Consider the following 16317-nt stretch of genomic DNA (forward strand, 5'->3'; position numbering starts at 1 on the left):
CTGGATGGCCAAGAGGACACCTGAGAGGCTGGCCGAGAGGCTGACTGGGAGGCTGTTTGAGAAGCTTGCTGCCTGAGAGGCTGGCTCAGAAGCTGCCTGGTTGAGAGGCTGGCTTAGAGGCTTGCTAAGAGGCTAGCTGGCTGAGAGGCTTGCTCAGACGCTGGCTGGCAGGTTGGCTGGCTGAGGGGCCACCCAAGGGTGTGGCTGGGAGGCTTGCTGAGAGACCAGGTGTCTCTCTGGTTGAGAGGCCAACTGGGAGGCTAGTCGAGAAGCCAGCTGGAAGGCTGGCTGAGAGGCTAGCCGGGAGGCTCCTTGAGAGGCTAGCAGTCTTGCTGACTGAGAAGCTGGCTGATGGGCTGGTCCAGAGGATGGCTGCATCAGAGGCTTCCAAAGAGGCAGGCTGGGAAGATGGCCTAGAAGGCTGTATGGGAGGCTGTGTGACAGGCTGGCTGGCTGAATGGGCTAGCGACTGGCTGAGAGAATGGCTGGCTGAGAATCTACCTGGCTGAGAGAGGCTGGCTGCCTGAGAGGCTTGTTCAGAGGCTGCCTGGCTGAGAGGCTGGCTTAGAGATTGACTGAGAGGCTGGCTGAGAGGCTGGATGGGAGGCTGTTTGAGAGGCTGGGTGAGAAGATGACTGTTTCAAAGGCTGTCTGACTGACTGGCTGAGCTAATTAGAGGCTTACTGAGAGGCTGGCTGGCTGAGAGCCTGGCTGTGAGGTTGTTTGAGAGGCTGGGTGAGAAGATGACTGTTTCAAAGGCCATCTGACTGACTGGCTGAGTTAGAGTCTTACTGAGAGGCTGGCTGGCTGAGAGGCTTGCTGAGAGGCAGGATGGCAGACAGCCTGGCTGAGAGCTGGCTGCCTAAAAGGTCGGCTGAGAGGCTGCCTGAGAAGCTTGCTTGCTGAGAGGCCAGCTGGCAGGTTGGCTGGTTGAGAGGCTGGCAAAAAGGGCAGCTGTGAGTCTGGCCAAGAGGCTGGCAGTCTGGCTGCCAGTCTGGCTGGCTGAGAGGTTGACTGGAGGGCTAAATGAAAGACTGGCTGCATGGCCAAATGGCTGGCTGGGAGGCAGGCAGAGTGGCAAGTGAGTGAATGGCTTGCTGAGAGCCTGGCTGTGAGGTTGCCAGGCTGAGAGGCTTGCTGAGAGTATGGCTGGCTTAGAACCTGGGAGAAAGTCTGGATGGGAGGGTGGCTGGCTGGGGAACGGGCCAAGGGGCCACCTGGGAGGCTGGCCAACGAGAGGCCAGATGGGAGGGTAGCAGAGCGGCTGGATGAAGGGTGGCTGCCTGAGAGGCTTGCTCGCTGAGAGTCTGGCTGACTAGCTGTATTAAAGGTTGGCTGTGTGGTTTCCTGGGGGTCTGGTAGAGGGGCTGGTTGTGAGGCTGCATGACAGGCCTTCTGGCTGATAGGCTGGCAGGCTGGCAGTCTGGCCAAGAGACTTGCTGGGTGGCTTGCCGAGTGGATGGCTAAGAGGCTGGTTGAGAGGCTGGCTGCTTTGCCAGCGTAGAGGTAGGCTGAAAGGCTGGTCCAGAGGAGGCTGGCTGTGAGGCTGTTTGAGAGACTGGCTGGGAAGGCCAGCAGAGAGGTGGCTGGTTGGCTGGCTGAGAATCTGCCTGGCTGACAGGCTGGGTTAGAATCTTGTTGAGAGGCTGGCTGGCTGAAAGGCTTGCTGAGAGGTTGGCTGGTTGGTTGGCTGGCTGAGAGGTCGGCCAATGCCGGGCTGGGATGCTGGCCTAGAGGACGCCTGGGAGGTTGGCCGACAGTCCAGCTGGGAGGCTTGCTGAGAGGCTGGTTGGAAAGTCGGCTGAGAGGCTGCCTGGAAGCCTGGGCGACAGGACAGATCGGGGGCTGGCTCTGAATCTGCATGGCTGAGAGACTGGCTTAGAAGCTTTATGAAAAGCTGGCTTAGAGGCTGTTTGAGAGGCTGGCTGTCTGAGAGGCTGACTCTTGAGACCTCCTTGCTGAGAGACTGGCTTAGCGGCTTGCTGAGGGGCTTGCTAGCTGAGAGGCTTTTTGAGGGCCTGACTAGCAGGCTAACTGGCTGAGGCAAGTCAAGGGGGCGACTTGGAGGATGGTCGAAGGGCCAACTAGCTCACTGGTCAAGAGGCTCGCTGGGAGGCTGGTTGAGAGGCTGGCTCCCTTGATGGTTGGGAGGCTGGCTGATAGGCTGGTCCAGAGGATGGCTGCATGGGAGACTGGAGAAAAGGCAGGCTGGGGGGCTGGACGTCAGGCTGTTTAGAGGCTGTTTTAGAGGCTGTCTGGGGAGTCTGGCCAAGTGCAGGCTGTGTAGTTAGCTGAGAGGGTGGAGGTGAGAATGGCTGACTGAGCATCTGCCTGGCTGAGAGGCTGGGTTAGAGGCTTGCTGAGATGCTGGCTGGCTGAGAGGCTTGTTGGGAGGTTGAGAGGTTGGCTGCCTGAGAGGCTAGCTCAGAGACCACGTTGTTGAGAGGCCAGCTTAGTGGCTTGCTGAGAGGCTGGCTTGCTGAGAGGCTGGCTTGCTGAGAGACTTGCCAAGAGGCTGGGAAGCAGGCTAGCTGGCTGAGACGCTGGTCAATGGGGTGTCTTGGAGGCTGACCGAGAGGATGGCTGAGAGGATGGCTGGCTGTGTTTCTGCCTGGCTGAGAGGCTGGCTTAGAGGTTTGCTGAGAGGTTGACTGGCTGAGAGGCTTTCCGAGAGCCTGGTGGTATGTTACAGAGGATGGCTGCTTGATAGGCTGGCTCATAGGCTGCCTGGTGGAGAGGCTCGCTTAAAGGCCAGCTGAGAGACAGGTTGAGAGGTTTACTTGCTTAGAAGCTGGCTGGCAGGCTGGCTGGCTGGCTGGCTGGCTAGCTGAGAGTTTGCTTGGTTGGCTATCTTAAAGGCTGGCCAAGCAGCTTATTGTGAGGCTGGATGGCAGGCTCTCTGGCTGAGGGGCGGTCTGTCTGACTGAGTGTCTAACTTAGTGTCTGGCTGAGAGGCTGCCTGGTTGAGAGGCTGGCTTAGAGGCTTGCTGTGAGGCTGGCTGGCTGAGGCTTGCTCTGCGGATGGCTGGCTGAGGCTTGCTGTGCGGATGGCTGGCTGAGGCTTGCTGAGATGCTGACTGGCCGGTTGGCTGGCTGAGATGCCAGCCAATGGTGCAGCTGGGAGGCTTGCAGAGGCTGGCTGGCTCGCTGGTATAGAGGCCACTTAGGAAGCCAGTCAAGAGGCCAGCTGGGAGACGGACTCAGAGGCTGGCTGTCCCGCTGGCTGAGAGAGTGGCTCATAGCCTGGTCCAGAGGATAGCTGCAAGGGAGGCTGGGGAAAAGGCAGGCTGGGGTCTGGCTGAGAAGCTATCTGGGAGGCTGGGGAAAAGGCAGGCTGGGAGTCTGGCCTAGAGGCTGTCTGGGAGGCTGTTTAACAGGCTGGCTGGGGAAACCAGCTGAGAGGCTGGTTGACTGGTTGGCTGAGAAGCAGGCTGAGAAAATGCCAGGCTGAGAATCTGCCTGACTGAGAGGCTGGCTGAGATGTTTGCTGAGACAATGGCTGGCTAACTGTCTTGCTGAGAGGCTGGCCATGAAGCTGTTTGAGAGACTGGCTGAGGAGGCTGAGCAAGAAGCCGGCAGGCAGGCTGATTGAGAGGCTGGCTGTCTGGCTGTTTGAGAGACTGGCTGTCTGGCTGTTTGAGAGACTGGCTGTCTGGCTGTTTGAGAGACTGGTTGAGCGGAAGTCTGGCTGAGAATCTACCTGGCTGAGAAGCCAGTTTAGAGGCCTGTTGAGAGGATGGCTGACTGAGAGACTTCTAAGAGTCTGTTTGAGAGGGTGGCTGCTTGAGAGGATGGCTGAGAGGCTGCCTGGCTGAGAGGCTGTCTTAGAGGCTTGCTGAGAGGTTGGCTATCAGGCTGACTGACTGAGAGGCTGGCAAAGGTGGTGCATATAGGCTGGCCAAGAGGACATCTGGGAGGCTGGGCAAGAGGTTAAATGCATGAGAGCCTGGATGAGAGACTGACTGGGAGGCTGTTTGACAAGCTGGCTGCCTAAAAGCCTGGCTCAAAGGCTGCCTGGTTGAGAGGCTGGCTTAGAGGCTTGCTGAGAAGCTGGCTGTATTAAAGGCTTGCCTGGAGCATGGTTGTCAGGCTGGCTGGCTGTCAGGCTGAGCAAGGGTTTATCTGGAAGGCTGGTCAAGATGCAGTCTGGGTGGCTGCCTGGCTGAGAGGCTGGTTGCCTGGGAAGCTGGCTGAGAGGCTGCCTGCCTGCAAGTCTGGCTTAGAGGGTTACTGAGAGGCTGGCTGGATTAGAGGCTTGCCTGGAGGCCAGCTAGTAGGTGGGCTGGCTGAGAGGCTAGCTGCTTGAGAGGGTAGTTGAGAGGCTGGCTGAGAGGCTGGCTGGGAGGCTGTTTGAGAGGCTGGCTGCCTGAGAGACTGGCTCAGAGGCTGCCTGGTTGAGAGGCTGGCTTAGAGGCTTCCTGAGAGCCTGGCTGGTTGAGAAGCTTGCTAAGAGACTGGCTGGCAGGTTGGCTGGCTGAGAGATCTGCCAAGGAGGTGGCTTGGAATCTTGCCCAGAGGTGGGCTGGCTCCCTGGTTTAGAGGTTACCTCGAAGGCTCACCAACAGTCTGCCTGGGAGGCTGGCAGAGAGACCCACAGGCTAGCTGTCTTAACGGCCAGCTGGGAGGCTGGCCGAATGGCTGGGTGAGAGTCTGACCTAGAAGAGGGCTGGGAGGCTGGGCTGGCTGAGCTGCTGGCTGGCCAAGTGGCTGGATTAGAGGCTGAGTGGCTGGCTGGCTCAGACACCTCAGAGCCCTGGTCCATGGGTTTTCTTAACTATCAACCGCCTCTGGACAGGTAGGGCTCTAAGAAGCTACAAATGAGCTCTAAATCAGGGGTTCCCAGTACACATCAGAAAAAAGATCACTCATCCTGTAAACAGAGACTAAAATTTAAAATAGAAACAGCCATGGATTGGAAGAATATCAATAAACCCTGAAAAGAAACAGCACTGCTCCTTTTCTTCAAATCGTATGGACATTTAAAGTTCTGTACATTTATAGCTACTTTAACTTTCATATCTGTCCAGGTACTATCAAAATGTAAGAACAGAAATGGACATAAAATGACGAGAAGTACTGAGAAAAGGTAAGAGTGTCAGAAATTAACTGAAAAGTTTTAGGGTTATACCTAGAATGTTAGAAGAGTAAGATCACATGGAAATTTAATTTACTAATGGAGTTATATAGTCCACAATAAACAATTAAACAAAAAAATGAAGCTCCAAAAAATGTAAATAAATGCTTCTTTTCTTAAAGCAGACCTCATGGTGCAATATTGATCTATGAAGACATAGCCAGAAAACATCTGCTCTCATCAGCACATATAGCTCCCATTCTAAAATGTTATTGGTATTACTTTTCTCAAATGAAGGAAAAATAAAGCCTTGATGCTGACTGAAGGTGGAAGGGGAGCTGGTCCCTTTGCTTTCTAGGCTCCTCTTCTCAGTTAAAAGTAACCAAGATGTCAGAGTGGGGCAACGTCCACAGTCAGTGGAGGATCCTGAGCTCTGCCATTCTCAGGGGACCATCGAAAAGACATTCAGCTAGGGCACCTGAGAAAAATAGGGTCCTGCCACCAAGCGAGACACATGTTCTCTGTAGTAAGTGCTTAGAATTGCTTCCAGGAAATATAATTGTTACCCCACCTGAGCTCTCAACCCCAAAAGGAGAAGCAGGGTGTGTGGATTGTGCAGCAGAAGTGACTACCTTCACAGTGAGCTCCTACCTCTCCAGAAAGTGCTCTCTAGGCCCAGTTGTCCCTGGGCTGGCTCCTGACTCTTGTGTATCTCCATGACTCTCTGCTTTTCCATCATTTCCCATCTGGAAGACAGAGAAAGAATTCACTTGAAGAAGAATTAAAACACCAAGTTCTTTACTAGACACTCAAAGCTTCATCTTAAAACAAAAACATCCTTAAAAATGTCTATCACAATTACCTACCTGTGCTGCTTGTAGGCAGCCTTCCTCTCTGCCATCTCCCTCTACAAGGCTTTTGCACAGAGCTGTGGGGAGAAAAATACATCCACGTGCTGACCTGGCAGACTATGCCCAAAAGCAAGGGGGGAAAAACTGTCCAGTTGTCGAGGGCCTTTCTTATAGAAGGGACAATCTGAAAAAAACCAACACATGAGAAATTATATGTTGAGAGAGTCTAATGGCCATGGCATCATCCACATCAGCACCGAAGGAGCCTACAACTGTGGGGAGGAAGCTCCTTATCTTGCATCTGTAGTAGCTTTCTACTCACCCCCAAAGCTCTTGGGTGTCTTGAATTATTTTCCAATGGTTTAGAATCACTTTCATCAAATAAGCACCATTTCAGTATGATTTTAAATAATCTGCCATGTTTCTGTTATCCTCACAACTGCACCCTTACACTATCTATACACAGAAGATGTATTTCACATGGTTTTCAAAGTACAGTATGATCAAAACTGTTGCTATAATGATTCTTCCTCTTTTACTTAATACCTGCTGGGTTCTGAGTTCACATTGTCCTTACCCATTCTCATTCATCCTTCATTGGGCATCTTTGATTATAAAGCTCTAGTCTCCTTGTATTAATATCCTTGCCATATTTCACAGAGTAGAAATGGCTGGGCACAGTCCATTTGAAAAAATGTGGTTGATCCTACAACACGCTTTTCTAAGAATGACGGCAACGGATACCACCCCTACAATGGCAGAAATGAACTGAGTTTCTACACAGTCTGACCCCATTGGGGTCAGATGTTTTGCTACTTCACATGTCTTGGTCACTGATAAATCTTAAGGTATTTTGTTTTCTCTTGTGTGAATTCTCTCTTTCTCTAAATATTTCTTCTGACCATTTGTTTGTATTTCTGTGTTAACTGGGTCTAAACATTGTACAAAAGTTAAAAACAAAATACTCCAATGGAAGTTTCCCATGTAGCTGGTGTTCAGTTTCTGAACTCACTTGTAGGTGTGAATTTTTTCCATAACCAATTTCCCTTTTTCCTCCACCTCTGACAGCTGCCTCTCTTTTTCTGCTCACTCACATTCTTTCATTCTCAGCTTCCTGAGATGAAAACGGAGAGAAATGCACACACATGATCCACTTGCCCATGTGGGATTCTTTCTGCCATTCTGGCATCTGAAGGCCATGATTCAAAGGTCCCCCACTGCCTTCCCATACATGAAACAACTGATATTCAACACTGGGGAGGAAGAATTGACACCTCCCATTGACAGACAGAAATAATTTAAAAAAAAAACAACACTCTGGCCTGTTAGCAAGTCACCTGTAATTTCCAGCTCGTCTTTGTGGCTCCATAGTCCTATTCTTAAGTAAATAAGGACCATTAGAAGCTTCTATGAGATGTGCTATGTGTACTTCTGGGGTCAGTCTTGTGCTTGACACACTGAAAGCTCAGTTTAGTTCACTGTGGAAAATCAGATCTCACCAACTCATCACAACTAACTCCATCAAGATGGAGCAGGGGATCACTCTTCATCTGACTCCTCCCATAGGAAGACCTGATTCTCATTTACAGGCTGATGCCAGAACCCAGACAATTAGCCTTTGAGAGATCCTTCCAGGACATGATGTCCTTAACCCTGCAGTTCACTACAGCATGTTTCCATGACTCAGGACTGGAACTCTTGTCATTGACCTGAAGGCAAGAAACTGTTCTTCTCCTTTCCAGGGCAAACTCATTTCCATACTATGGGGACTCCAACAGACAGCATAACTTCCTGGCTATGCTTGTTGGACCTCCAAGCTCTCTGCTGCAGATCTGTGGATCCGTCATTTACATTTCATGACTTTGAGATAGACTTGGGAAAAGACATCTAGGAAATAACTGAAAAATGACGTGAGAATACCTCACACCTGAACTGTACACTTCAACATTGTTAAGACGGCAATGGTCATGTTATAAATGTTTTATTATGAATATTTTACCACAGGTTAAAATGTTTAACAATTTGAAAAGGAAGTAATTATCTTCAGTTCTCTAAGTTCTAGAATTTGTAACATTTCACCCCCTGCTCCTTCCCGATCCGGAGCAGAGCATCTTATTCTTTCCCTGCTCTACTCAGGATTCACTTTCCCTTATGTAACAAAAACATTGCAAATATTTTTTAAAATAATTACAAAACTTTACCTAGAAATCTGTAATTCAAATTAAAATGGAGATTAAAAATACAAACTCACAATGGTCAGGAAGCCAAGATCTTTTTTTAAATATTTATAAATTTGCATTACACTATTTGTAATATGTCCAAAAATATGTCCACACTGTATGGAAGAATGGGAAAAATATAAGAAAAAAAGGCTTACGGTTATAGATGAAAATATTACATAAAGACATGTTTATATATACACAAAACTGAGAGAGGACAGCTGCTGTAATAATAGTACCTGGGTTATATTTCAACAAAATAAACACAGATTGTTGTTTAGCCCAAGTTTATAAAAACATTAACTTTTGAAAATTAATGTTCACTTTGCTGCTGAAACAGCTGCACTTCATGTCAGATTTTCAAAGTCCATAAAGATTTGCATAACATAGTCTTCCTGGAATTATAATTCAAACTGAGAGAATTGAAGTTAGTTAAAAACACAATACCAAGACACCAATAACAAGAGTTCCCCTTCATATTTTAGAGCATTGCACATAAAGAAAGCAATCAGTAGCAACCTTGGAAATCCATATGGAAAGCAATAAAAACTTTCTGGGATGTATAGCCACTGCCACAAAAGGCACACATATTATTTTACAAACACTAGATTTATGAGTACTGGGGGAGAAAATGAATACGAAATGTAATTCAGACCAACTGACATACCAAGACTCACTTTTGTGCAAACAAAACGTCTCTAAAAAGCAGCCTCTGAGCTCTGCAGCACTTTCATCTTCAGCCTCACAGTGGAGGTGAGTGCGGCCTGGGCTCCTGGGAAGGACACACTGTTTCTGAGTAGCCTCTGTCTGAAAGGGACCAGGAGCTCTGGGCACAATGGTTAAAGATGTGGATCAAATGCACGAGAAGTACAAAGGCCATCTTTTCATTGACCAGGAAAACATCCCCCATCTTGGGCACTGTTGTCACATCTGACAACTATCTGGATGCAGCTTATCAGTAGTGGGCTCCTACCTAGATTAGGTCCAAAGGGGCAAGGAAAGCTTAGGTTCTGACAGTCGACGGCCATGAGCAAGGGGGAAGGTGGAAAATGCAATGAGGAAAACTTATCCAAGTCTTCAAAGGTGAGGTAGGGAAAGAGAGTTTAACTGATCTATGAAAATGCAGCCAGGTAAGGAGAAAAAAATTCCAACAAAGATTATCAAGACATTTCCTTCTTCATAACCTCAAAAGAAACAACAAATTCTTCTTTGGTTGGAGGTACTCATGCGAGGTGATTCTGCCTTGATGCAGTGGTTGCTCCCCATCACTAGACTTTTCCAGATCCCTCTCTAAGAATCTGGTGCATGCCGGTCAGAACAAATACTCTCATCTCTATAAGGTGCCCTCTCCTGAGGGTAGTAGTGAGGCTTATAATGTGAGGGTGGAAACTTTCAAAGTAAAAACCTGTCATTTCTTTATGTTTGGACACTCATAGGACTTTAAGACTCTTTCTGCTTTGGGTAAATCAATGATCTACACAAGACACATTTTACAAAACAAAGGTCAGTAGAGTTCTCATTCACATCCTGGTCATGTCACTCCTAGTGACTCTCGCATTGCAAACATCCCAGCAGGATGCAACCCTTTCCTCTCCCATCTGATTGGCTTCTCAGGCTACCTTCACACCGATTGGACATAGACTCCCTGGAGGCAGCTCCCAAGAGGAGAACACATGGATGACTCCGAAGTTTCTAAACAAATCATCAAACCAGATGACACAAAACTCAAATGACATTTCACTTTTTTGTTTTGTTTTGTTTGAGACAAGGTCTCACTCTGTCACCCAGGCTGGAGTGCAGTGGCACAATCTTGGCTCACTGCAGCCTCCACCTCCTGGGTCCAAGCGATCTGCCCACCTCAGCCTGGGACTACAGGCATGCCCCACCAGACTAGACCAACTTTTTTTTTTTTAATCTTTCATAGAGACGGGGTTTTGCTATGATGCTTAGGCTGGTCTTGAACTCCTGGACACAAGCGATCTGCCCACCTCGGCCCCCACAGTGTGCGAGGAGTACAGGTTGTGTAGTTTTATGCCGCCTGACACTACCCAACAAAAAGGAAGAAACCCCATGGGTCCAGCATCTACTTACATGGGTGGGTTGATGGCTAGAAAACCCCTGCAGGAGGAGCCAAAACAGCAGCCACCACACAAGTATGTCCTGGTCCTCTCAGGGCACCCTGAGGTGGCCAGGACAGAGGTGGGAGTGGCTTAGGACTGGGGGAAGGAAGGGGATAGGGATGGGGGTGGGATTGCAGTTGAGGAGGGAGGGGGAGGGCAGGGAAAAGGAGGGAAGGGAAGGGAGGGCTGTTGGGCACCCAGAGCAGGAGGAAGACAAGGGGCTCTGGGAAAGGATCCGGTTCAAACTAAGTCCTCAAGCACCGGTGGGAGATTCAGCTACAGGTTAGAGAGAAAGGCGATCAGCTATCAGTGAAGCAGCAGGACACTTGGGGCAGGGGAGTGGGAGGCTCAGGAGCAGGACTCTGGTTTCCGCCAAACCTTCTCCTGTCTGGAAGCTGCCTTAGCAAATCCTGAGGCTTTATACTCCCTCTTCACAAATCCCCGGCCCGGTACTTGGTGCCTCACAGTGGACAATCCACAAGAAGCTCGTGTTCTTCCAAGGTCCCCTCCCCCCACCTGAACCCCCACCCCCAACCCAAGGACAAGTCCTCTCTGGAACCTTCGCAGACCTTCTGATTTCTGGGTGCCAGCCCACTCTGGCCCAGGGTAGGGTCCTGGGGGGCACACCTCTCTTTCTCTCTTGACTTCTAGATCTGCTAAGCGCCATGCAACACCGCCCTGTCTAAACATACCGACACAGGGTCCCAGGCTCAACCCTGTGCCCCTGTCCCCACAGTCACCAACCCTGGCCTCTCTGGCATCTCAGGGCCCAGGAACAGCCCTTCTGAAGGCCCTGGAAGGGGCACACACCCAGCCCTGGGTTTGGAACCTGGAACATATCCCCGTCCAAGAGAGCTCAGGAGGGCCAGGTCATGCCTGGGTCTGTTCTCTCCACTGCCTTAGGAGTGCCCTGTGGAGTGCCATTGCCGTGTGGTTGTCCTGTGGGCTGGGGTCTGGGACTGTGTGCATGTCTGGATGTGTTAATCTGCACGTATGCACCTGTGCGTCTGAGTATCTGTGAGTATGTCACCGTGTAGCTGTCTCTGGATAGCTCTGTTTTTCTCTATCTTTGTATGCATTTGTGTGTCTTTCTTCCTGAATGAGTGTGTGTTTGTTGTACAAATATGTGTGTTTGTGACTGTGTAATGTGTCTCTGGGCATGTATGCCCCTGTGAGAGTGTCTGTGTATGTCTGTGTTCTGTATCTGTGTGTGTTGTTTGGTGTGTGTGTGTGTGTTGTGTGTGTGTGTGAATTCGCCTCTCCTTTGGGTGTCCCTGATTGTGTCTCTATTTGAGTGTTTACGTTTCTCTTAATGTCTGTGTTCTCTGTTTCCCTGCCTGTAGGTCTGTGACTGTGTGTGTGTGTGTGTGTGTGCATGCATGAGTGTCCATTGTGTGTGGGGTCTGCCCTGTGGGGCTGTGTCTCATGGCCTTGTGTATCTGTGGTCTCCTGGTGTGTGTGTGTGTGTGTGTGTGTGTGTGTGTGTGTGTGTGTAAGCCTGTCTGTGGGCCATACTCCTGAGTGCCCAGGTGAAGCTGGGGCGGTTCTGTGCCTTTGTGTCTCTGTGCTTGTGGTGTCTGTTTATTTACCTGTGAGTTCCTGGGTTTGTACACCTAAGAAATTGGCAGTCACAGAGGGCCCTCTGTGGGTGAGAAGGGGACAATATGTGCTCCTCTCATTCCCAGGCTAGGCCCTTTCTGCCCCTGCTCTTCTGAGCCTCCATTGGCCCCCTGGAAGTTCCCTCTTAGGCCCCAAGGAGGGATGGAGAAAAGGGTCAGGTTACAGAATTCCAGGCCAAGGATGTGAGGAGGGCTCCAGATGCCTGGACAGGGTTACATTCGAAGAAGGAAAATTGTCTGTGGTCAAGGAATTCTGGACTACAGGGACCCTAGGCCCTGGGAGGGTGAATGAGTGGGGTCCTCTGGCAAGGGCTGGGGGACAGAGTTCCTGGGTCACTGGGAAGATCTGATATGTAGGGTCCTACAGGGGAAAGCTGGAGGCAGGGCTCCTAGGCCCATGGCAGGGCTGCAGGAGTCCTGGGTCCCTAGAGGTCAGGGCTCTCACTCACACACACCATAGGTTGGGATGCATGTGCACACGGGCATTATTGGGGGACACAAAGGCAGAAGCCCATTGGGTGGAAGATCATTGAGTGGAAGACCACTGAGTGGAAGCCCATTGGGTGGGGTGGCAGAGGTGGTCTGGCAGGCAAATGTAGTCCCCAAACCAAGGCTGACCACCCTGGACATCCGTCCTGCCCTGGCCTTGCTGGGGCCTCATCCAGGCCATGGGCAGGAGCCATGGAGCCACATGGGGCATCCCTCCTGTACCCCTGTGTCCTGGCTATTGAAGGGTGCTTAGGTCTACCCTGAGATGCTGGTGCCAGGAGGGAGAATCTGGTCCCAAGTTATCTCAGGTTAGAGATTAGGGAGAATTACAGAGGGAGGGCATTTAACATAGGTTAATTCCCTGAATAAATGCTCAACACAGGGTATTGTTGATATCAGTATTTTATTACTTGCGTTATGAGTGCTCACCTGGGAAATTCTAAAGATACAGAGGACTTGGAGGAAGCAGAGCAACTGAATTTAATTTAAAAGAAGGAAAACATTGGAATCGTGGCACTCCTGATACTTTCCCAAATCAACACTCTCAATGCCCCACCCTCGTCCTCACCATACTGGGGAGACTAAAGTGACCAGGGATTTGCCTTAGGTGTGCAGTGGGTTCTGAGTTCACTGCCAATTACATCTGACCAGTCTCCTTTTTCCGCAAATCCACAGTGATTGAGTCCTGCTGCCATTTCCTAACAATTCTCCACTCTCCTCCTCTGCCCCTCCACAGTCTCCCATGCAGGCTGACACCATATGGTGGCCTTAATGGAGTCCCCAAGTATTTCAGGTTCTCCCCCTGGCCCCTAGAAGGTGGATGTACCCATGGGATTTGCTTTGACCCAGGAGATGTGAGTGGAAGTGAAGCATGTAACCTTGAGGCAAAAGAGTTGGGAGCCATTGAGACTGACCACCCTCTCCTTCATCTCTTAGAGCAGCTGACAGGTCCCATATGGAGGCTGCTCCTTTATTCTGGTGGCAGAATGAGATGTGGAGGGCAGGGCCAAGGAGAGCCATGGAGGACATGAGGCATGAGCAGAAAAAGAGCCTTCAGTGTTGTAAAGCTCCATTGTTTGGGGCTGTTTGTTACCTACGGTGATACCTAGCCCGTCCTAGCAGGGAACGCTTCAGGGGCACCAGATCCCTTCCATCTGCCCTCACTCACCTTCCTTGGGTACTTGTATGGGGCTGTCACTGACTTGACATGCTGCTGCAGTTCCTTGGTCAGCTGATCCTTGTCATGGGACAGGAACTGTGGGGTCAGGACAATAAAGGCCTTCACCACCTGCAGAATGAAGGCATGGGCTCACAGTGAGTGCCAACCTACTCCATAGCTTAAAAAGTCAATGTTTATTGAATGAGTGGTAAAACAAGGTGACACTGAACCCTACAGTGTTTTGGAAAAGGAGAGGACCAGGCGTAAATCCCTGTGTTTCCAATTCCCACTCCATGCCTTGAAAAGTTATTTGACCTCTCCTTAACCTCAGTTTTCTTTTCTGTGAAATGGGGACAATAAACCTTCCATTCTTCGTTTGGTTTCTTTAAAGCTTCCATGAGATAATACATATAAAACATCCAGCTGGATTTCATTTATTATTACTCCCGTCATCAATATTTTCATCATCATTTTTACTGTTATTATATATGTAATTCTGTGCCAGAAACCCAATGGACATTTCATAATTACTGGCAATTTATTATTTTTAGATTAGCAATGTTATCCAAGTTTTACTGCCCAAGGTCTCACATATAGAAGGTGATCAAGAAAGACTTTTTTTTTTTTTTGAGATAGAGTTTCATTCTTGTCACCCAGACTGGAGTGCAGTGGTGTGATCTTGGCTCACTGCAACCTCAGCCTCCCAGGTTCAAGTGATTCTCCTGCCTCAGCCTCCCAAGTAGCTGGGACTACAGGTGCCCATCCCCCATTCCGCCCACCTGCCCCCACCATGCCTGGCTAATTTTTTTTGTATTTTTAGTAGAGGTGAGGTGTCACCATTTTGGCCAGCCTGGTCTTGAACTCCTGACCTCAGGTGATCGGTCCACCTCGGCCTCCCAAAAGGTGGGATTACAGGCATGAGCCACCGTGCCCGGCCTAATAACACTTTTCAATATACAAATGCATGTATGTTCGGGAGCCACATTGCTGAGATGCCATTCTGCCTCCACCCCTCACTCTAGCTGGGTGATGTGGAGAGATTACTTAACCTCCTCCTGCTTCTCTTTCCTCATCTATAAAAAGCATAAGTGTTCTTATATTACTACATTGTGTGAGAGTTAAGTGATTTGGCATATATAAGTGCTCATTACATAGTATCTAGCATCCTTTTATTCAGAGCTACAGAGTCCACACTGTCCCCTGGTGCCATACCGTGTAAACGCACATGCACACTATGCCCTTCCACCAAGGCTGCACAGGTAAAGCCTGGATGCTTCCCCTGCACCTGCTTTCCTAGTGCCCACGCACAGACATGATGATCTCTGTGTTCTCCTCACCTCCCTTTGAATCGGGTCTGGGCTGCCCACCACGGCTGACTCTGCCACCGCTGGGTGCTCCACCAAAGCGCTTTCAACCTCTGCAGGCCCGATGCGATACCTGGAGGATGAAGGGTTCTGAGGCAGATGCCAGGGCTGGGGTGAACCAAGTCCCCAGATCTTCTGCTTTGGAGTCACAGCTTCCTTTGGCACAGAGGGTGGAGGTCATAGGAAGCCAGAGACCCCTGACTTGTCTGTGTCATGGGCCCAAAGTGTAAAGACCTGGACATTATAGGCTGAGAAATACAAGACTCCGGTGCTCCCGGCTTCTTGTCTCACTGCCTGTACTGATGGAGGAGGGCTAATGTTTTGTATCCTCAGAGCTTGGCCCAAGCAGCTTCCCCCAACACGAAATCTCTTGGAAGCCTCAAACTTGGTCTTAAACATGCGTGCAAATTCTGCATACTATTTCCCATTGTATCAGCAGGATTTTCGGCTTTTATTATATATATTTAAGGCTTACAACATGATGTTTTGATGTACATATACATAGTAACGCGATTAAAACACTCAAGCACACTAGCATATCCATCGTCTCACATAATTGCCTTTTTTTTTCTTTTGTGGTAAGAGCATTTAAAATCTACTCTCTGTGCAAATTTCCAGTACATCATGTTTTAGAAATAAAAAAAAAAAATCCCATCCAGGCTGGGCATGGTGGCTCACACCTGTAATTTTAGCACTGTGGGAGGCTGAAACAGGGGGATCACTTGAGGTCAGGAGTTCAACACCAGCCTGGCCAAGATGGTGAAACCCCATCTCTACTAAAAGTATAAAAATTAGCTGGACATGCTCACTTGAAGCCAGGAGGCAGAGGTTGCAGTGAGCCAAGATCAGGCCACTGCACTCCAGCCTGGGTGACAATGCGAGACTCTGTCTCAGAAAAATAAAATAAAATAAAATAATAAAATAAAATAAAAAAATAAAAATCCCATCAATTTCTCCAAAATATCCAAGGGAAATTGTTGCTGTAATGTAATCTGCCTTTTTAAAAATCATGTAGGGGTTAGGGACAGGGGCTCAGAGCCAGACTACCTCAGTTCAAACCTGGATTGCATCCTGTGCTATCTTTGAATCTTTAGGCAAATTTCCTCGCTGGTCAGTGACCCAGTTTCCTCGTTAGTAAAATAGGGATAATAATCACATCTCCCATCCAGCTTTGAGAGGTGGGTTATATAAAGCATTAAGGACAGTGTTTTCACATAGTAAGTACTCTAGGTTAGCTAAATAGTTATAGTAAATAATATATTTATACTAATAAATAATTTTATAATAATAGATTTATTATGCTCATAGATTTATAACAAATATATTCATAATAATAAAAATAAACAATAGCTAAAGCTTAGCTATTATTATTACTATGTTTGTCCTGTGACATTTCGTGCTGCATTAGAGGGGCACAAACAT

The 16317-nt window shown here is 49.1% G+C and overlaps 1 protein-coding gene across 1 annotated transcript in view; it reads right to left on the bottom strand.

Moving 5' to 3' along the window:
* ACSM1 (acyl-CoA synthetase medium chain family member 1) overlaps window positions 1-16317 on the bottom strand; it is an 89077-nt gene that overhangs the window by 5001 nt on the left and 67759 nt on the right. Inside the window, 4 exon segments of the mRNA XM_009430451.3 lie at window positions 5726-5820; window positions 5941-6109; window positions 13541-13660; window positions 14869-14968. Coding sequence (XP_009428726.3) covers window positions 5810-5820; window positions 5941-6109; window positions 13541-13660; window positions 14869-14968 — 400 coding nt within the window. The 3' untranslated portion in view covers window positions 5726-5809.

This window comes from Pan troglodytes, chromosome 18 (genome assembly GCF_028858775.2).
Source record: "Pan troglodytes isolate AG18354 chromosome 18, NHGRI_mPanTro3-v2.0_pri, whole genome shotgun sequence".
NCBI lineage: Eukaryota > Metazoa > Chordata > Mammalia > Primates > Hominidae > Pan > Pan troglodytes.